The sequence below is a fragment of the Oncorhynchus keta genome, chromosome 30 (assembly GCF_023373465.1).
Source record: "Oncorhynchus keta strain PuntledgeMale-10-30-2019 chromosome 30, Oket_V2, whole genome shotgun sequence".
In the NCBI taxonomy this organism is placed as follows: Eukaryota; Metazoa; Chordata; class Actinopteri; order Salmoniformes; family Salmonidae; genus Oncorhynchus; species Oncorhynchus keta.
In genome coordinates this window covers 29,798,409-29,818,542 of record NC_068450.1, presented here as the reverse complement: position 1 = coordinate 29,818,542, position 20,134 = coordinate 29,798,409, and the positions used below count along the sequence as shown (strand labels likewise).

The 20,134-nt window shown below is 43.7% G+C and overlaps 2 protein-coding genes across 4 annotated transcripts; one reads left to right on the top strand and one right to left on the bottom strand.

Moving 5' to 3' along the window:
• Positions 1–32: 32 nt before the first annotated feature.
• On the top strand, positions 33–1,703 carry LOC118363377 (SLC35A4 upstream open reading frame protein-like). Of its 3 annotated transcripts, XM_035744172.2 has the most exons (4): positions 33–168; positions 268–320; positions 747–845; positions 1,043–1,703. In XM_035744172.2, the coding sequence occupies exons 2-4, from the start codon at positions 306–308 to the stop codon at positions 1,238–1,240; spliced, it is 312 nt and encodes a 103-aa protein (XP_035600065.1). In that variant the 5' UTR covers positions 33–168; positions 268–305; the 3' UTR covers positions 1,241–1,703. The 3 variants fall into 3 exon arrangements, with proteins under 3 accessions (XP_035600065.1, XP_035600064.1, XP_035600066.1); XM_035744171.2 differs by having other exon boundaries at positions 105–320; XM_035744173.2 differs by having other exon boundaries at positions 164–320; positions 725–845.
• A 5,841-nt stretch (positions 1,704–7,544) lies between these two features.
• Positions 7,545–16,446, bottom strand: LOC118363375 (HLA class II histocompatibility antigen gamma chain-like). The gene is made up of 8 exons (XM_035744163.2): positions 16,254–16,446; positions 15,354–15,523; positions 14,402–14,490; positions 12,790–12,852; positions 12,589–12,672; positions 11,273–11,354; positions 8,324–8,378; positions 7,545–8,160 (listed from the first exon to the last, which is right to left on the bottom strand). The coding sequence occupies exons 1-8, from the start codon at positions 16,343–16,345 to the stop codon at positions 8,157–8,159; spliced, it is 639 nt and encodes a 212-aa protein (XP_035600056.1). The 5' UTR covers positions 16,346–16,446; the 3' UTR covers positions 7,545–8,156.
• Between the last annotated feature and the right edge of the window lie 3,688 nt (positions 16,447–20,134).

Genomic DNA, 20,134 nt, shown 5'->3' with positions numbered 1-20,134 from the left:
GTTATGGTTGTCAACCAATCCAGTGAAGGAATGAACAAAAAGAGGCCAATCAGAAAATACGTTTTAGACACGTGAAAGCAATGCGTGAACTGGAAGAGGTAGACGTTTCCATAAAGCACAGATCGAGGATCAGTGTACCCTGTCCATATCCACCTTGATGAGCAAGAGGTAAAATAGCTCAACTGACTTGCAATCAGTACAACTTTACGCAAAAACAAATAATGTTCCAGGCAAGATAAATTGCTCTGATGTTGCTTTCCACTCCAGGCATACGAGTAGATCACAGAACATCCAATCGAGCAAAAATGGCGGATAACAAGGTGAGAAGTGATTTTTGCTTCAATCGTATTATTTTCTATGTATATATATATATATTAGAACAGCATGATCGAGCTCTTCCTACAGCAACATGCTTTAACTCAAAACTGGACAGGCCGGTTTGTTGGTATTCGGGTGTGTAGTAAAATAAATAGAATACAGGTACACAAACATAAAGTGTCTTTAATAGGGCGTTGTTTAATAGGGCGTTGAGCCACCTTGAGTCGCCAGAACAGCTTGACTGCGCCTTGGCATATGCACAAGTGTCTTTAACTGGAGCAATGCGACACAATTCTTCCACGAAAAATTTCATAATTTGGTGTTTTGTTGATGCTGGTGTAAAAGGCAGTGTGGTGCCAAAGCCTCCGTCAGTGTTACCTATGCTCATTGTATTAATTGAATGTAGAACTTATTTGATTGTGTTCCAGGATCCTTTCAAACAGATGAAGGATCTCAACCAGCTCAAGAATCAGCTGGAAGACATCCAGAAACGTGTGGAGAGTGAATTTGCAGAAGGAATCCCGCAGGTATGTTGTTATTATCCAAAGTTAAAAAGTAGGTGAAATGTCACCTTATGAAACAGAACAGCAGACATACTCAGTCCTGAAAAATCATAAAGGATCAACTATGAATTATTTATCATTTAAGAGTTGTAATGTCAAGGCATATTTTTGTATTTTGTGTGCATCCTTTGTCCTGACTGTGGTTTCCTGTTCTTCCTAAGGGGGGCTCTGTGCTGGCATCTCCCTTCCTGAAGGGCTTCCTGGCTGGCTATATGGTGGCCAAGCTCCGCTCCTCAGCTCTCATAGGAGTGCTACTGGGAACATTCACAGGCATCTACGCTGCACAGAACTATCAGGTTCCCAACATCGAAAGCACCCTGAAAGACTATATGAGTTTGTTTAGAAAAGGACCCAAGTAATGGGCAGAACCAGGCCTAGGCTTCATCTTCTAACTGCCTGAGGTGTGTGGCACAATCACCATGTCTCTTTGTCAGAGGCTCAAACCTCTCCTTTGTATACTGTAAAAAATATTTGGTTTTAACTGGATTTTGGTGTGAAAGAGTGAGTTTGCTTTGGGTTTTGTGCAAATGTTAAACGGTAAATCTGTCAGTGCCCTGGGAAAATCTATTTTATTCTCTGCTGATCAGATTATAAAGTGTGTAAAAGGGGATAAGGTTATGTGCCTTGAGTGTAAGCTTACATTGCAGGGGTGTTTGACTGCTTGCCTTAGTAACATTGCCTGGTGCAGCCATCTAGGCCTAATTGATTTTGAATCAATGATGTGAACAACAAGACAGTGTTCTTTTTTTGTTTTCTGAGCAGAAATAACTTTTTTACCATCTTAAAATACAAACATACCTTGAATAGATTTGGCCAAAATTATGGGATTTGTTGCTAATTTAGATGTTAAGACTTAAGGTCAGGATATTTGTATATTCAGACATATACTAGTTATTCAGGAGTGTTAGTGACATGCCGTACTGAGGATGAGTGTGATCCAGAACATGGGGTCTGGGTTCCTGTTGCAGCAGGTGGTGGATGAAGGGGAGTCTTCCTGGCCACTCTGCTCCTGGGTACCTGTCTGCCCTGCACATCTCCCTGTCCCTAGGCTGAGGACCAGGTGAGTCCCAGCCTTCACATCACAGCCTGAGGCCTTGTGCTGGTCTACTATTTCATCTCAGGGCTATTATTATTATATTAGTAGCTGTCTACACAGAGCGGTTGCTGAAGAGCCAGTGACTACCCCTGTACCTGCATGTGTTTGGAGTGGCCATCAACTGGGTTTCCCACCTCTCCAGCATGGGGGGAGAACAGAGTTTCCTGGAGGATTACTCAGGGGTGGTGTGGGCCATTGTGGCAGGGCAGGCAGCTAACGGGTTGCTGATGTCAGTACTGCTGAACGATGGTAGTGGCATCCCCAGGCTATTTGTCATCATCTGGTCTATGCTCGTTAACACCCTCCTATCCTGGGTTCTACTGGGCCTACAGTTCACCCCCTTCTTTCTGTTACCCATGTCTATGATCAGCCTGGAAGCCGATCTGTACTACAGGTAGCAGGACTCTGCCTGAACATACCTGTGTTATGGACAGTGGACCTCTGCTGAACTCTCATTCCACTGCTCCACCACAATCTCTGGCAGCATTATTTACCAGATGATGCATTGACATTCAGGTTGGAATGTTTTTTTACGATGCATTTATTTATATATATATATATAATTTTACTTTAGTGACTCAGTATTTTTCATTTAATGTCCCAAATAGTTTGTTTGTTATTTGAAGATTAAAATTATGCAATAGAAGCTGTACTTTAGGTGAGTCTCGCAGACCCTTCCATCACATTGTCACTGGTTCATTTGCTACCCATAATGCACACTGCCTATTTTTCAACGAGCTTTTGTTTTCCAGTTTAATCTAATTCTGCCATATTCATACTTGTCTTTTCTTCAATATATCATTGGTGGACTCATCTAAATAGTTGGGTTTGGGTAATACGTCTACATTATTTCTACATTACACAACACTTGAGTGGTGCTATGATTGTCAGTATGGGTATTTACCTAGCATTTATCATTTCCTCTGCCAAGTAAAATGTCAAAGATACAATATGGTGCAGAAAGTGTTTATTAAATATTTTATTTCTTTAGTGTTTTCTATTCAAAATAAAATACCATAAATTCACAAATATTTTCCCTTTTTGCCACTGTTGCTTGGATACCTTATCCCATGAGGTCATCCCGCACACAGGATGTCCTTTAGCTCAGCCAATGCTAGGAGGAAAGAGGGAGAACATTTGCAGATACAGATTTTTGGATGAACCAGGTTTAGTTAATACTTAATGTATGCAATGAAATGCATCATTATTTCAGTGATTTAAAATACATTTTAAATTAGGATCTAGGACAGGGATGGGGCCTTTTCTAGGCCCTCGGATGAATTCCCCCAGTTGGTGTCTAAACTTACTGTTGAGTTTGAATAGTAGATTTCACAAGGTGCAATTTAGACATTTCGCTGTGTGCATCAGCTGTTTTTCTCTTGTAATGTCAGTCACTGACAGTCACTCAATTAGCCAATGCCCATCCTCAAACAGTCTATTTTGCAAGCTCTGTCAAGTTGGTTTAGTATGGCTGTCCAGCAATGATCAAGTTTGCAATAGATTTTTAAGTCAAAACTGTAACTAGACCACTCGGGAACATTCAATGTTGTCTTGGTAAGCAACATATTTCTGTTTTAGGTTATGTCAAGAGAATTTAATTCCAATGATAATCAATAACTCTGACCAATCCCCGAGATCTGTAAGACCACGAGTTTAATAATAATTAGTCAAAGACTCAGTTTATGCAAAAAGATAGTACAGTTTATTCAGAGAACATTCTAAAGTCAAGAATACAAAAACATCAATTTTACAAAAACACACAAACAGGTATTTATAGCTGTTTTATCCGCAGAGTTCTCACCACTGTGTATCCACACAAACAGATTAGGTATCCCTACAGAGGCTAGCATACATACACACGAACAGTAGGTGAGTTTTATCCTTCTCCAGAGTTCTCACCACTGTGTATCACTAACCTGAGACCGACAGTTCCATTCCTCCCAAGTCTCTGAGGATTAGCTGACCTGAGACCTTGAAGTACTCCCTATAATATAAGTTTCTCAGAGGCCTAGCTGACCTGAGCTGACCTGAGACTAGCTGACCTGAGACCTTGAGAAGTACTCCCTGTCCTCTCCCAAGTCTCTGAGGCCTAGCTGACCTGAGACCTTGAGAAGTACTCCCTGTCCTCTCCCAAGTCCCAAGCTCTGAGACCTGAGGTACTCCCTGTCCTCTCCCAAGTCTCTGAGGCCTAGCTGACCTGAGATCTTGAGAAGTACTCCTGTCCTCTCCCAAGTCTCTGAGGCCTAGCTCCCACTCCCTGTCCTCTCCCAAGTCTCTGAGGCCTAGCTGACCTGAGACCTTGAAGTACTCTCTGTCCTCTCCCAAGTCTCTGAGGCCTAGCTGACCTGAGACCTTGAGAAGTACTCCCTGTCCTCTCCCAAGTCTCTGAGGCCTAGCTGACCTGAGACCTTGAGAAGTACTCCCTTGTCCTCTCCCAAGTCTCTCAGAGGCCTAGCTGACCTGAGATCTTGAGAAGTACTCCCTGTCCTCTCCCAAGTCTCTGAGGCCTAGCTGACCTGAGACCTTGAGAAGTACTCCCTGTCCTCTCCCAAGTCTCTCAGAGGCCTAGCCAGAATTGTTCTTTGATATTTTACTAGGCACACACACACACACACACACACACACAAGTTCAAATCCTAAGCTACGCCTTGCTCAGTCAGTCTTGTTTTTCCACTATACAGATACATTGTTTAACCTAATTCCGACTAAAACTACACACATCAGATTATGATCAATTTCATACAGTTAAGGTTTCAGAGTGGAATTATTTTATCAGGTTATTTTCCTGTTGAAAGGTGAATTTGTCTCCAGTGTCTGTTGGAAAGCAGACTGAACCAAGTTCTCCTCTGATTTTCCTGTGCATAACTCCATTCGGTTTCTTTCTATCCTAAAAAAAACTCCTTAGTTCTTGCCGATGACAAATATGTTTTGGCAAACATCTTTAGAATATGTTGTGTTGGTGATGTGTGGTATTTGCCCCAAACAACTTTGTATTCAGGACATAAAGGTTCAGTTCTTTGCACCATTTCTAGCAGTTTTACTTGCCTTTTTGCAAACAGGATGCATTTTTTGGAATATTTTTTAGTCTGTACAGGTTTCCTTTTCACTCTGTCATTTAGCTTAACATTGTGAAGTACAATGTTGTTGATCCATCCTCAGTTTTCTCCAATCACAGCCATTCAGCTCTGTACCTGTTTTAAAGTCACCCTGAGCGTTTCCTTCCTCTCCGGTAACTGAGGTAGCAAGGACGCCTGTATCTTTGTAGTGACTGGGTGGATTGACAAATCATCCAAAGGTTAATTAATAACTTCACCATGCTCAAAGGGATATTCAATGTCTGCTTTCTTAATTTTTACCCATCTACCAATAGGTGCGGTTCTTTGCGAGATATTGGAAAACCTCCCTGGTCTTTGTGGTTGACTCTGTGTTTGAAATTCACTGCTCATCTGAAGGACCTTACAGATAATGCATTTAATGTGTGTGGTACAGAGATGAGGTAGTCATAAAAAAATATATGTTAAAGACTATTATTGCACTCAGTTGAGTCCATGCAACTTATCATGTGACTTGTTAAGCAAATGTTTACTCATTAACTTATTTTAGGCTTGTCATAACAAAGGGGTTGAATACTTATGGACTCAAGACATTTCAGCTTTTCATTTTTGATCAATTAGTAAAAATGTCTAAACATAATTCCACGCTGACATTATGGGGTATTGTGTGTAGGCCAGTGACACAACAATCTAAATTGAATCCATTTTCATTTCAGGCTGTAACACAACAACATGTGGAATGTGAATACTTTCTGAAGGCACCGTATGTTATACAGGTGTCATACAGGGGAGTAAGTCACCTTTGCGGTGCCGTTTGTTGTCTGCCCGTAGCTGTTGGTTCTGAGGACAGGCCGACTGCATCCTGTATGGCCGCCAGCCAGCCCTACCTGCAGACTCTCCTCCTCCCGTGCTGCTGGGTCTCCAGGTCCCTCGGCCTACAGGGCCACAGTGACAGGCCTCTGTATTACCAGGACCTGTCTCTCTACCCAGGAGCAGCAGCTCCCTCTGGTGGCCCTCAGCCTGACCACAAGGGGAGAGTTATGGAAGCAGGACATTTGACAGTTTGATTGTCATAAGACGTTGGCAATATCTTCACTAAATCAAAATCTCTCATATGTTTAACTCTTAGCCTACAATTTCTGCGCCCCGACAATCTAATTGACCTAATAATAAAATGCCCATCAAAATCTGTCTTTGCTCGAGATACACTACATGACCAAAAGTTGAACATGTCATGAAAGAAGAGAGGATGTTATGGCAGCCTTTCCACTAGATGTTAGAACATTGCGGCAGGGACTTACTTCCATACAGCCACAAGAGCATTAGTGAGGTCGGGCACTGATGTTGGGTGATAAGGCCTGGCTCGAATTCGGTGTTCAAATTAATCCCAAAGGTGTTCGATTGGAGTTGAGGTCAGGGCTCTGTGCAGGCCAGTCACTTTCTTCCACACCGATCTCAACAAAGCATTTCTCTATGGACCCCGCTTTGTGCACGGTGGCATTGTCATGCTAAAACAAGAAAGGGCCTTCCCTAAACTGTTGCCATAAAGTAGGAAGCACAGATTTTTCTAGAATGTCATTGTATGCTGTAGCGTTAAGATTTCCCTTCACTGGAACTAAGGGGTCTAGCCCGAACCATGAAAAACAGCCCCAGATCATTATTCCTCCTCCATCAAACTTTACAGTTGCCACTATGCATTCAGACAGGTAGCATTCTCCTGGCATCGCCAAACCCAGATTCGGCCATCAGACTGCCGGATGGTGAAGCATGATTCATCACTCCAGAGAACGCCCTTCCACTGCTCCAGAACCCAATGGCTATGATCCTTACAACATTCCAGCTGATGCTTGGCATTGCATATGGTGATCTTAGGCTTGTGTGCAGCTGCTTGGCCATGGAAACCCATTTCATGAAGCTCCCAACAAACAGTTCTTGTGCTGACGTTGCTTCCAGAGGCAGTTTGGAACTCGGTAGTGAGTGTTGCAACCGAGGACAGACTATTTTTATGCGCTTATGCACCCGGCAGTCCCATTCTGTGAGGTTGTGTGGCCTACCACTTACCGCTCCTAGACGTTTCCACTTCACAATAACAGCACTTACAGTTGACCGGGGGCAGCTCTAGCAGGACAGAAATTTGATGAACTGACATGTTGGCAAGGTGGCATCCTGTGACTGTGCCACATTGATCTGATCTGATCTTCAGTAAGGGCATTCTACTGCCAATGTTAGGCTATGGAGATTGCATGGCGGTGTGCTCAATTGTATACAACTGTCTGCAACAGATGTGGCTGAAAAAGCAGAATCCACCAATTTGGATTCTTGACACCAAGGTATTTTCACATACATTTGTATCTAGTGTCCCTTCCTAACCAATAGACTATGTTAAGAGTTTACACTGCATCTTCCAATGAAATGTGGGCAGGTCAAAATAATCTATTAATTTTAAAATGTTGATTACTTCTACATCCCATTGTTATTTTGTGGAGGATAGACTCTAAGAGTCTTGAAACAGTGTTCCAGTAGGAAACAACATACTTTATTAATTCTGTCTGGTTCACATCTCTTGGTAGAATCACTTCCCCACATCCTCATTCATAATAGTAAAAGCATGCATTAAAGAGATGGACAAAGAGATGTTAATCTATGTTATGTTATATAGACAGTAAGCTTTTCAAACAAAGTCCTATGGCAATCTATGGGGAGAGGCAGATAAAAAACAGGTGGGGTTAGCCCCCATTAGAGGGGTATGTTTGGAGGACCAAGGTAAGGGACTAGGGTTAAATATTGACAGGAGTAGGGTCAGAGGGTCAGGGTTTGGGGATGGGAAAGTTTGGGTGTTGTGCGCATGGAGTAAGATGTAACATACACTTCATATGTATATCTCTAGCAATGCTTAACATAGCTGAGCTCACAAGATAACATTTGAATAGTTTAAGCCTTATATGATGGCCAAAGGCAAATCCTCCAGAAATCAAAAGAGAACATTGATCGGTTTGCCTTCCGGGTAACTTAACTATATGATGATAAAGGAAGTGTGAGATAGACAGAAGGAAAATTGTGTGTATGAGTAGGAGAGGACACTTGGTGAAGAAGGCCATCAGGTGCTGTGGTTGAGCTGTGGTTTACTCATCTGCAAAATATAGAGAAAAGAGTCAACCATATGTGCCAAACTATCATGCAATGTATTCAGATGAACAGTCTAGAGACACAGTAGACAGACATGTGATCCAAAGCGTTGTCTATATATTTTACGTCTCTGTCTGTTTGTTATTGAGTTTCTATCTAACACTCACTCTTGTACTCCTTCAGCTGCATCATCCTGGGGTAAGATGCCCTCCTGACGGGGTACTGTGGGAAACAAACAGTAACATGAGACAACTGTCCCATCACCACCACTATGTACCTACCAGACATTAAGTTCTTGAGAAGAGAGGAAAATAAGAGAAGAGAGAGGGAAAGAAGAGAGAAGAGGGAAAGAAGAGAGGAGAGGGAAGGAAGAGAAGAGAGGGAAAGAAGAGAGAGGAGAGGGAAAGGAGAGGGGGAAAGAAAGAGGGAGAAGAGAGAAGAGAAAGAAGAGAGAGAGAAAGAGAGAGAGAGGAGAGAGAGAGAGAGGAAGGAAGAGAGAGGGAGAAAGAGAGAGGAGAGGGAAAGAAGAGAGAGGGAAAGAAAGAGAGGGAAAGGAGAGGGAAAGAAGAGAGAGAGGGAAAGAAGAGAGAGAGGGAAAGAAGAGAGAGAAGAGGGAAAGAAGAGAGAGGAGAGGGAAAGAAGAGAGAGGAGAGGGAAAGAAGAGAGGAGAGGGAAAGAAGAGAAGAGGGAAAGAAGAGGGAAAGAAGAGAGGAGAGGGAAAGAAGAGAGAAGAGGGAAAGAAGAGAGAAGAGGGAAAGAAGAGAGAAAGAAGAGAGGAGAGGGAAAGAAGAGAGGAGAGGGTAAGAAGAGAGAGAGGGAAAGAAGAGAGGAGAGGGAAAGAAGAGAGGAGAGGGAAAGAAGAGAGGAGAGGAAAGAAAAGAGAGGGAAAGAAAGAGAGGAGAGGGAAAGAAAAGAGAGGAGAGGGAAAGAAGAGAGGAGAGGGAAAGAAGAGGAGAGGGGAGGGAAAGAAGAGAGGAAAGAAGAGGGAAAGAAGAGAGAGAGGGAAAGAAGAGAGGAGAGGGAAAAGAAGAAGAGAGGAGAGGGAAAGAAGAGAGGAGAGGGAAAAAAAGAGAGGAGAGGAAAGAAAGAGAAGAGAGAAGAGAGAAAGAAAAGAGAGGAGAGGGAAAGAAGAGAAGAGGGAAGGAAGAGAGGGGAGGGAAAGAAGAGAGAGAGGGAAAGAAGAGAGGAGAGGGAAAGAAGAGAGAGAGAGGAAGAGAGAAGAGGGAAAGAAGAGGGAAAGAAGAGAGGAGAGGGAAAGAAGAGAGAAAGAAGAGAGGAGAGGGAAAGAGAGGGGGAAAGAAGAGAAAGAAGAGAGGGAAAGAAGAGAGAAGAGAAGAGAGGAAAGAAAGAAGAGAGGGAAAGAAGAAGAGAGAAGAGGGAAAGAGAGAGAGGGAAAGAAGAGAGAAAGAAGAGAGAGGGAAAGAAGAGAGAGAGGGAAAGAAGAGAGGAGAGGGAAAGAAGAGAGGAGAGGGAAAAAGAAGAGAGGAGAGGGAAAGAAGAGAGAGGAGAGGGAAAGAAAAGAGAGGAGAGGGAAAGAAAAGAGAGGGAAAGAAGAGAGGAGAGGGAAAGAAGAGAGAAGAGGGAAGAAGAGAGGGAAAGGAGAGGAAAGAAGAGAGAAAGAAGAGAGGAGAGGGAAAGAAGAGAGGAGAGGGAAAGAAGAGAGAAGAGGGAAAAGAAGAGAGGAGAGGGAAAGAAAAGAGAGGAGAGGGAAAGAAGAGAGAAGAGGGAAAGAAGAGGAAAAAAAAGAGAGGGAAAGAAGAGGGAAAGAAGAGAGGAGAGGGAAAGAAGAGAGAAGAGGGAAAGAAGAGAGAAGAGGGAAAGAAGAGAGAGAAGAAAGAGAGAGGAGGGAAAGAAGAGAGGAGAGGGAAAGAAGAGAGGAGAAAGAAGAGAGAGGGAAAGAAGAGAGAAAGAAGAGAGGAGAGGGAAAGAAGAGAGAAAGAAGAAAGAGAGAAAGAAGAGGGAAAGAAGAGAGGAGAGGGAAAGAAGAGAGAAAGAAGAGAGGAGAGGGAAAGAAGAGAGAAAGAAGAGAGGAGAGGGAAAGAAGAGAGAAAGAAGAGAGGAGAGGGAAAGAAGAGAGAGAGGGAAAGAAGAGAGGAGAGGGAAAGAAGAGAGGAGAGGGAAAGAAGAGAGGAGAGGGAAAGAAGAGAGAGAAAGAAGAGAGGAGAGGGAAAGAAAAGAGAGGGAAAGAAGAGAGGGAAAGAAAAGAGAGGAGAGGGAAAGAAGAGAGGAGAGGGAAAGAAGAGAGAAAGAAGGGAGAGGGAAAGAAGAGAGGAGAGGGAAAGAAGAGAAAGAAGAGGGAAAGAAGAGAGGAGAGGGAAAGAAGAGAGAAGAGAGAGGGAAAGAAGAGAGAGAGGGAAAGAAAGAGAGGAGAGGGAAAGAAGAGAGGAGAGGGAAAGAAGAGAGGAGAGGGAAAGAAGAGAGGAGAGGGAAAGAAGAGAGGAAAGAAGAGAGGAGAGGGAAAGAAGAGAGGAGAGGGAAAGAAGAGAGAGAGGGAAAGAAGAGGAAAGAAGAGAGGAGAGGGAAAAGAAGAGGGAAAGAAGAGGGAAAGAAGAGAGGAGAGGGAAAGAAGAGAGGAGAGGGAAAGAAAAAGAAGAGGGAAAGAAGAGAGGAGAGGGAAAGAAGAGGGAAAGAAGAGGGAAGGAAGAGGGAGAAGAGAGAGGGAAAGAAGAGAAGAGAAAGAAGAGGAAGAAGAGAGAAGAAGAGGAGAGAAAAAGAGAGGGAAAGAAGAGAGGAGAGGGAAAGAAGAGAGGAGAGAAAAGGAAGAGTGAAAGAAGAGAGGAGAGGGAAAGAAGAGAGGAGAGGGAAAGAAGAAAGGAGAGTGAAAGAAGAGAGGAGAGGGAAAGAAGAGAGGAGAGTGAAAGAAGAGAGGAGAGTGAAAGAAGATAGGAAAAGAAGAGAGGAGGGGGAAAGAAGAGAGGAGAGGGAACGAAGAAAGCAATGGTGAATTGATATTAAATACTTGGTTTAGGGGGTGGGGTGGAAGAAATAAGAGAGGGAGAGAGACATGGAGTTATGAGGTGGAAGGGGTGAGGAGGTGATAGTGGGGGTGAGGAGATGGTGGTGGGGGTGAGGAGGTGGTGTGGGGGTTTGGAGGTGTTGGTGGGGGGTAAGCTCACCTGGCTGAGGTGTGGGGAGAACAGGGGGCTTCTCCTGGGCCATCTGGAAGAGCAGCCAATAACGCGCCCAGGTCTCAAAGCCCTGAGGGACACAGTCAGGGTTCAAGGTAAGATAGGGTTGGGCGATATGTTTTGAATAATAAATGTTCTACATATGCTTAGTGAGTATCTTATGAACCTAGGGTGGCAACACATACATTGTAAGTGATTTCAATGGGGCTTTCTCCACTGATACTGTTCAATATAACTCCAAACTAAAATAATTTTCAACCATTTCTGGATTTCCTGCACTTTATTTATAATTCCCACACTGTGCCACACAGCATGATATGGGCAAACATTGGTGAACTTTTAGAATCATGGAAATATTACAATTGTTCTGATTCTATAGTTGGAATATACTGGGCAGAACCTTGAATACATTGTTGTTTGACAAGACACTGACTGAATAAGCCATTGAGGAATTATTGACAGGGTAGGAACCAAAGTGTTGGTCAGTGTTTCCAAGTGACCCTCATTAGATGTTAAATTACATGTTGTTTTCTTACTTCGTATAGCTAGCTAACCAACATATTCCTGCTTCGGCTTTTCCTCTCTGATAAGATACCGTTGCACAAAAATGCTAATCTAGGTCTACACCAGCACTAGTACCAGACAGCATTAGCTAACTCGCTACGTTCGCTCTGACTGTTAGTACATTTAGCCAGCTAACTAGCGATTAGAGGCTAACAGTAATTATTTTTACAACACCTTGCCAAGAATAGAAACTAGCAGACAGTAGTTTGCAGACAGCAAGATACACACACTAAGTGTAATTATAGAGTGCTAGTGGAAAGCGAATGTTGCATCCATCTGACCATGTGGAGTGAACGGCAAGAACGTGCTCATGACTCAGTGGTTGAGCAACTGCTCTCTCCTTGAGTGACAGGGGCAGGGCTTGGTGTGGTTAGCAGCACGTAGCACCAGGAGAGAGAGAGCGATTACTTAAGTAGCAAACAGAGTAAACTATAAACAGACATTATACGCGCCAGAGTATCTATCACATTTGGTTTAGAAGGTCATTTAAAAACTCAAACCCGTCCTTGCATCATTACCGGTATATAGTAAAACACTGTACACCGCTAGGGCATTGGGTAAGATACTGTAAGGTAACGTGGGCCATGTCATGATTATTTATGGATATTCATACATGTGTCTTAGGGTTTTATCAGGGTCCCTATACAGTGCACTACTTATGATCACAGCCTTATGACCCTGGTCAAAAGTAGTGTACAAAAGAGGAATAGGGTGCCATTTGGGACGCATGTAAGTCTCACCTCCCACTCAGTCTCCTCCACCTGTTTCTTCAGGCTCTGCAGGTTGGCCAGGAACGTCTCGTTGAACTGGGGCAGCTGGGGGTTCTGAACAATACAATAATCAATCAATCAATGGCTGATATTTAAACTGTTGATGTCTTTGTTGAGGGGACTTCAATGCAAAGGGTGGATTCATTGATTAATATTTATTTATTAATTTACCTGCAGCAGATTCTTCACTTGCTCCTCCAGGCTCACAATTGCAACTGCAGTGGCCTCCAGGTTCTGATGGGAGAGCAGACGGTCAGACAGACAAAAATACACAATACTCATCTTTTTATTTTAATTTCAAAGGAGCAGGAAGAGGGAGCATAGTCCTAGGGGACACAAGTTGACATTTGCAAGTGAGCTTGTTGCTGCCATCTAGTGGCTGTTTCCCCTCAGTTCATAAAAGCCTTTAAGACAGCCTTTCTTAAAGTATGGGTCGCGGACCTATTAATAATGTATCAACAGACTAATTGTCTTTATTTTTTAAAACTCAAAGGCCATGAACTCCTGAACTGTGTGAAGTAGCATGTGTTATGGTTACTATGCCTGGTCTTGTGAGTGTATATTGTTTTAGTGTGTGTATTGGTCTAATGTATTGGTCTAGTAGTGTGCATGCTGTATCCAGAGAAAATGTTATCTTTTTAATGATTGTGCTTACAGATGTTGGTTCATCATTTGATCACCCTGTTGCAGGAAATTAAACACTTGTAGTGTATTTGAGGTTTAAAAAGACTTGTAATGTTTATAATTTCCACTTACAAATGTCAGACTTGATTTTCACATGAATAATATATCAACCCCTACAAAAATGTCCATTAATAGTGGGCCGCGACATGTCAGAGAAAGTGTAGTTATTTCATTCATTACTAGAATTGATTTGGCCATGTGCAACTGCTCTCTCTGTAAGTGCGCTCCATGCTTATCAGTGGTGTCTCTGCTCAGTTTGGCAGCTGCACGAGCGGGAGGGAGACGCCTGTGTGCTTTGCGGTTTACATCATGTTTTTCTCTGCAGTTTTATTGAAGATCCCTCCGCGACCTGCAGCAGTTGATGCGCTCTCAGCCATTGACTTATCATTCCCACTTGCCATCACTCACAGCTGTCATCAAATGGACTCAAGCTAGCCACAAGTTCTGACTGAACTCAATCGTCAAGAAACCCAAACACAGCAATGAGTTTCGCTCTTTTTTTCCATACAACCTTTGAGAAATAACGAGGAGCGCGTAGATGTTCTGATCCAGTTTGGCACCACATACCTGTGCGAGTCAAGATTCTCAACTCTGACATACTTAAAAAACAAGTACAGAAACAGACTCCATGCTGAGCATTACCTCAGGGTTGCACTGCCAAAAACTGAGCCCAGAATAGACATGCTTGTTCAAAACTTCAACCAGCCACACACCTCTCATTAGGACTGTGTGTGTGTTTGTGTTCTGTTATACATCTGTGTGATGTGATCAATCACTTTATTCCAGTTCAGAATGAAAATTATTTCTTGTATTTTAACAGCAACAGTTCCAACCTAGACAGATATGTAAGTGTTTTTAAATTGGGAAAAATAAATATGAATTGCTATTTATATGGATATTTCATTTCATTTAATTGTTATTTGTTTTTGTCTATATTGCATTTGTTTTATGCATAAGTGCAATGAAATGTACCGATACGTACATATAGTTGCATGTTGTCATAAACTTGGGTCCCAGGAAAACACATAATATATCATTTGGGTCCCAGGCTGAAAAAGTTCAACAACACCTGCTCTAAGAAGGGAAAGAGGAGTCATACCGTCATGGGAGTCTTGACGTCCTCATCGGTGAAGTCGATCAGCCGGGCCATGTTGAGCATGGGCGTCTGCATCTTGAAAGGGGCCACAGCTGGAGCAAGGAGGGGAAGATGACAAACAGGTCAGTGTGAATAAGATAAAACACTTCCAATTGGGATTGAAGGTGGCCCCTCCCAAATGTCTACATTAAACATGGTTGGGGAGTAATGATGACAAACAAATTGTAATCGTTACATTACCAGCTAAACTATTGTAATCAGATCACCGAAACTTGTGAAAAACTAGATGCTAACTTTTATCATGACTTTTAAATTCCGAAAGGATGTTTGCGGAAAATTATTTTACACCTTTGTTTTCTCAATGACATTCAAATCAGCGTTGAAAAAAGGTTTGTTCCGCCTGACCGAGTCTAACCACAAATCAGACCACTATGATGACACACCAAATGCGTTTGATGGGTCGCGGGAAAAGAGCAGGAATAGAATAAAATTGCTTTTTGGTCTTTATTTAAAGTTATGGTTAGGCATTAGGGTTAGCAGTGTCGTTAAGGTTAGATTTCAAATCCAATTTTAATACGGTCTCTGCCAGCTACTAACCTGTGCCTCTTAGGGAAAGTCATCTAAAAGTAACAAAGTAATCGGATTACATTACTGAGTATGGGTAATCCGAAAGTGACGTTACAGATTACAATAAATGTAATTTACCCAACTCTTACAATAATAATATATGCCTTTTAGCAGACACTTTATCCAAAGCAACTTACATAAAAAATATATGGACTCATGACTGTATGGGTGGTCCCTTCTGTGGAATAAAACCCCTACCCATTCCATTCCTCTTTTCTATCCAGTCCCCCCAGTCTCTCTTTCCACATAAGTAGATCTCACTTCCCTCTCCTTTGGCCACCAACTCTACACATCAACACCCCTCCTTCCCTCTCCTCCAATCCCCTACCCGGTGGTCTGTTTCTCAGCTGCTTGCGCATGTTGTCGTTGCTCTTCTGCATGTCATAGATCTGGCCCCTCTGGTTGAAGACCAGGTAGGTTGTGAGGGCCTGGCCGGCTAGGAGAAGACACGCCAGCACTGTGAGCCCTGCTACCTTAAAAGCACGGCTGTTAGAGGCCCTACAGGAGGGAATGAGAGCAAGATCGGTAGATAAAGGGGGTGATAGATTAGACAAAATGGAAAGTAAAAAGAGAGGGAGAAATATAAGGAGAGAAACAAATTGATTTGATACCTTGATTTATGGAGACCAAACATTATTTACTTTTTAAAAAAGATTATGGGAATCAGAATTGCATTTCTGACATTTATGGGGTTGTCCTTGTGACATCCCTGCACCTCCAAAAACGAATCAGAGACCCGGAGCAGAGACAAAAGCTGATCCTAAACCAGTAAGAATGAAAATGTTCAACACTGTTTTCTGTTCCTCATTCCTGAGCCCATGATAGATACAGGTTTGGGAGACATCAGTAGTTACTAGGCAGAGGCTTCATCTGAGTGTAAAGGAACGATTGAAAGCATAGAGAATGTAGTCAGCATCAGCAGACAACTCAAACCATTGAAAATACTCCCAAATATAATTTATGCATTACTTTCAATAATGACGTGAATTCACAATAGCATACACGTTGTAAATAAGTTATATAAAATATTGCACTTATTGATGGATTTTCTTCGTGTTTTACATACTTTTTTCTACATGATTATTGTAATATAATATTTTGAGTTTACACATACTTGAACCTTACTTTGGGGAATGAAGAAACATACTATAGACAATACGCAGATGCATGTAACGAAGTAACTGCAACATCTATAAAATGTGTTTCGTAAAATTACTGTTAATGTCACCTTGTGTTTGTTGTTATTGGGAGGATAACGTCCTGGCTCCCTGCGCGCTCCAGGAGCGCATCGTCGTGTCTCTGCTGCTGTTGCTCCTCCATTCTCTTCAAATCTATGTTCTCTCAAATTCTGCAATCAGTAAAAAGGGAAGAGATCTATTCGGAGAAAGCGTCTGTCTGAAATGACAGGCAGTCGAGCCAGGATTGGAAAGCCCCGAGTCTATAAAAGTGATGGGCAGGTTCAACTAGATTGTAGAGTTTGAACTAAGCTGTCATTGGTCAACCTGCACTGCATCACTTGTTGATAGAGGCAGACAAATCTGAAGCGATGAAAAGAAAGTAGTTCAACATCTCACGAATGAAAAATAGTAGATAGAAAGTAAATAGAAAATCCCTCAGATTTTACATTTGAAAATCGACATCCCATTTGATTGTTTTGAAGGAAATGCATTCATTCTTAAGATCTTAATTCATTCAAAAATGGAGTCCTAAGGTTAAACAACAATCCAGGTATTATCTAGCACTGTACCTATGCTGGGCCAGTAACCATAAAATGCATTCATTTTTTTATCAAATAATAGACAGAATACTTATGGACAGAGGTTTGCACCAGTGCAATATTTTGCTTTTCTTGTTTTCAAGCAGTAATAAAGATACATACAAAAGAAAATCTAGATGATGTGTTTTGTCCTTTATTCTATATTGAAATAGTGTGAATAGGATAGAAATACTTTTGAAGCTACAGTATGGTAATAAGAAAAGTTAGTGGACATTTATGATCTTACAGTTGATAATGATGCAAGATGTTGGAAACCTTTCTCCCTAGAGACAACACTGACAAAGCTCTATACTCATTGGATGCCTTGAAGGCTTTCATTTAAGTCTGTAAACCAAATCAGTCATTCCATAGAAGTGTGGATCAGAATTCCACTTACTCTACAGTGAATGTTGGGGATTTTCCATTGTGGTAGTGGTGATGAGAAAAGTGCAGAAAGATAAAATCCACAGAAGATGCAATCAAAAGGAATCAGATCATGACGTAAGGTCAGAAAGTAATCAATATAGTACTCATTTACTCTCAAAGACCGTTTGAACCCAGTTTGGACTCTTATGGACAGTTTGAACCCTGGAGGTTGATGTTTGTACTATAGGTCTTCACGGGTCCAAAAGGTTGAGGGACCCAGACCTGAACGGACCAGAGAACAATCAGACCCGAACCCAAATGGGCGAGACTCTAGACCAGACCCGATTGGACCAGAGAACAATCAGACCCGAACCCAAATGGGCTAGACTCTAGGCCAGACCCGATTGGACCAGAGAAGAATCAGACCCGAACCCAAATGGGCGAGACTCTAGGCCAGACCCGATTGGACCAGAGAACAATCAGACCCGAACCCAAATGGGCTAGACTCTAGGCCAGACCCGATTGGACCAGAGAACAATCAGACCCGAACCCAAATGGGCTAGACTCTAGGCCAGACCCGATTGGACCAGAGAAGAATCAGACCCGAACCCAAATGGGCTAGACTCTAGGCCAGACCCGATTGGACCAGAGAAGAATCAGACCCGAACCCAAATGGGCTAGACTCTAGGCCAGACCCGATTGGACCAGAGAAGAATCAGAGAACCCAAATGGGCTAGACCCAGGCCAGACCCGATTGGACCAGAGAACAATCAGACCCGAACCCAAATGGGCCAGACAGAGAAGAATCAGACCCGAACCCAAATCTAGACTCCAGGCCAGACCCGATTGGACCAGAGAACAATCAGACCCGAACCCAAATGGGCGAGACTCTAGGCCAGACCCGATTGGACCAGAGAACAATCAGACATGAACCCAAATGGGCCAGACTCTAGGCCAGACCCGATTGGACCAGAGAAGAATCAGACATGAACCCAAATGGGCCAGACTCAGGCCAGACCCCCAGAGAACAATCAAACATGAACCCAAATTGGACCAGAGAACAATCAGACCCGAACCCAAATGGGCCAGACTCTGGACCAGAGAACAATCAGAACCTAGACCAGACCCGATTGGACCAGAGAACAATCAGACATGAACCCAAATGGGCCAGACTCTAGGCCAGACCCGATTGAGAACAATCAGAGATTGGACCAAGAACAATCAGACCCGAACCCAAATGGGCTAGACTCCAGACCAGACCCGATTGGACCAGAGAACAATCAGACATGAACCCAAATGGGCCAGACTCTAGACCAGACCCGATTGGACCAGAGAACAATCAGACATGAACCCAAATGGGCCAGACTCTAGGCCAGACCCGATTGGATCAGAGAACAATCAGACATGAACCCAAATGGGCCAGACTCTAGGCCAGACCCGATTGGACCAGAGAACAATCAAACATGAACCCAAATGGGCCAGACTCTAGGTCAGACCCGATTGGACCAGAGAACAATCAGACCCGAACCCAAATGGGCCAGACTCTAGGCGAGACCCAATTGGACCAGAGAACAATCAGACCCGAACCCAAATGGGCCAGACTCTAGACCAGACCCGATTGGACCAGAGAACAATCAGACATGAACCCAAATGGGCCAGACTCTAGGCCAGACCCGATTGGACCAGAGAACAATCAGACATGAACCCAAATGGGCCAGACTCTAGACCAGACCCGATTGGACCAGAGAACAATCAGACCCGAACCCAAATGGGCTAGACTCTAGACCAGACCCGATTGGACCAGAGAACAATCAGACATGAACCCAAATGGGCCAGACTCTAGACCAGACCCGATTGGACCAGAGAACAATCAGACATGAACCCAAATGGGCCAGACTCTAGGCCAGACCCGATTGGACCAGAGAACAATCAGACATGAACCCAAATGGGCCAGACTCTAGGCCAGACCCGATTGGACCAGAGAACAATCAAACATGAACCCAAATGGGCCAGACTCTAGGTCAGACCCGATTGGACCAGAGAACAATCAGACCCGAACCCAAATGGGCCAGACTCTAGGCGAGACCCAATTGGACCAGAGAACAATCAGACCCGAACCCAAATGGGCCAGACTCTAGACCAGACCCGATTGGACCAGAGAACAATCAGACATGAACCCAAATGGGCCAGACCCGATTGGACCAGAGAACAATCAGACATGAACCCAAATGGGCCAGACTCTAGACCAGACCCGATTGGACCAGAGAAGAATCAGACCCGAACCCAAATGGGCTAGACTCTAGGCCAGACCCGATTGGACCAGAGAAGAATCAGACCCGAACCCAAATGGGCTAGACTCTAGGCCAGACCCGATTGGACCAGAGAACAATCAGACCCGAACCCAAATGGGCTAGACTCTAGGCCAGACCCGATTGGACCAGAGAAGAATCAGACCCGAACCCAAATGGGCTAGACTCTAGGCCAGACCCGATTGGACCAGAGAACAATCAGACCCGAACCCAAATGGGCTAGACTCTAGACCAGACCCGATTGGACCAGAGAACAATCAGACATGAACCCAAATGGGCTAGACTCTAGGCCAGACCCGATTGGATCAGAGAACAATCAGACATGAACCCAAATGGGCCAGACTCTAGGTCAGACCCGATTGGACCAGAGAACAATCAGACCCGAACCCAAATGGGCCAGACTCTAGGCGAGACCCAATTGGACCAGAGAACAATCAGACCCGAACCCAAATGGGCCAGACTCTAGACCAGACCCGATTGGACCAGAGAACAATCAGACATGAACCCAAATGGGCCAGACTCTAGGCCAGACCCGATTGGACCAGAGAACAATCAGACATGAACCCAAATGGGCCAGACTCTAGACCAGACCCGATTGGACCAGAGAACAATCAGACCCGAACCCAAATGGGCTAGACTCTAGACCAGACCCGATTGGACCAGAGAACAATCAGACCC

Excerpts from the sequence above, each read along its gene's own strand:
- LOC118363377 (XM_035744171.2), top strand. The coding sequence starts at position 249 with ATGTTGCTTTCCACTCCAGGCATACGAGTAGATCACAGAACATCCAAT. Across the intron at positions 321-746 it reads CAAAAATGGCGGATAACAAG|GATCCTTTCAAACAGATGAA; the intron begins GTGAGAAGTGAT and ends ATTGTGTTCCAG. Across the intron at positions 846-1,042 it reads TTGCAGAAGGAATCCCGCAG|GGGGGCTCTGTGCTGGCATC; the intron begins GTATGTTGTTAT and ends GTTCTTCCTAAG.
- LOC118363375 (XM_035744163.2), bottom strand. The coding sequence starts at position 16,345 with ATGGAGGAGCAACAGCAGCAGAGACACGACGATGCGCTCCTGGAGCGC. Across the intron at positions 14,491-15,353 it reads GCTGAGAAACAGACCACCGG|CTGTGGCCCCTTTCAAGATG; the intron begins GTAGGGGATTGG and ends TCCTTGCTCCAG. Across the intron at positions 8,379-11,272 it reads TCTCCCCACACCTCAGCCAG|TACCCCGTCAGGAGGGCATC; the intron begins GTGAGCTTACCC and ends TGTTTCCCACAG.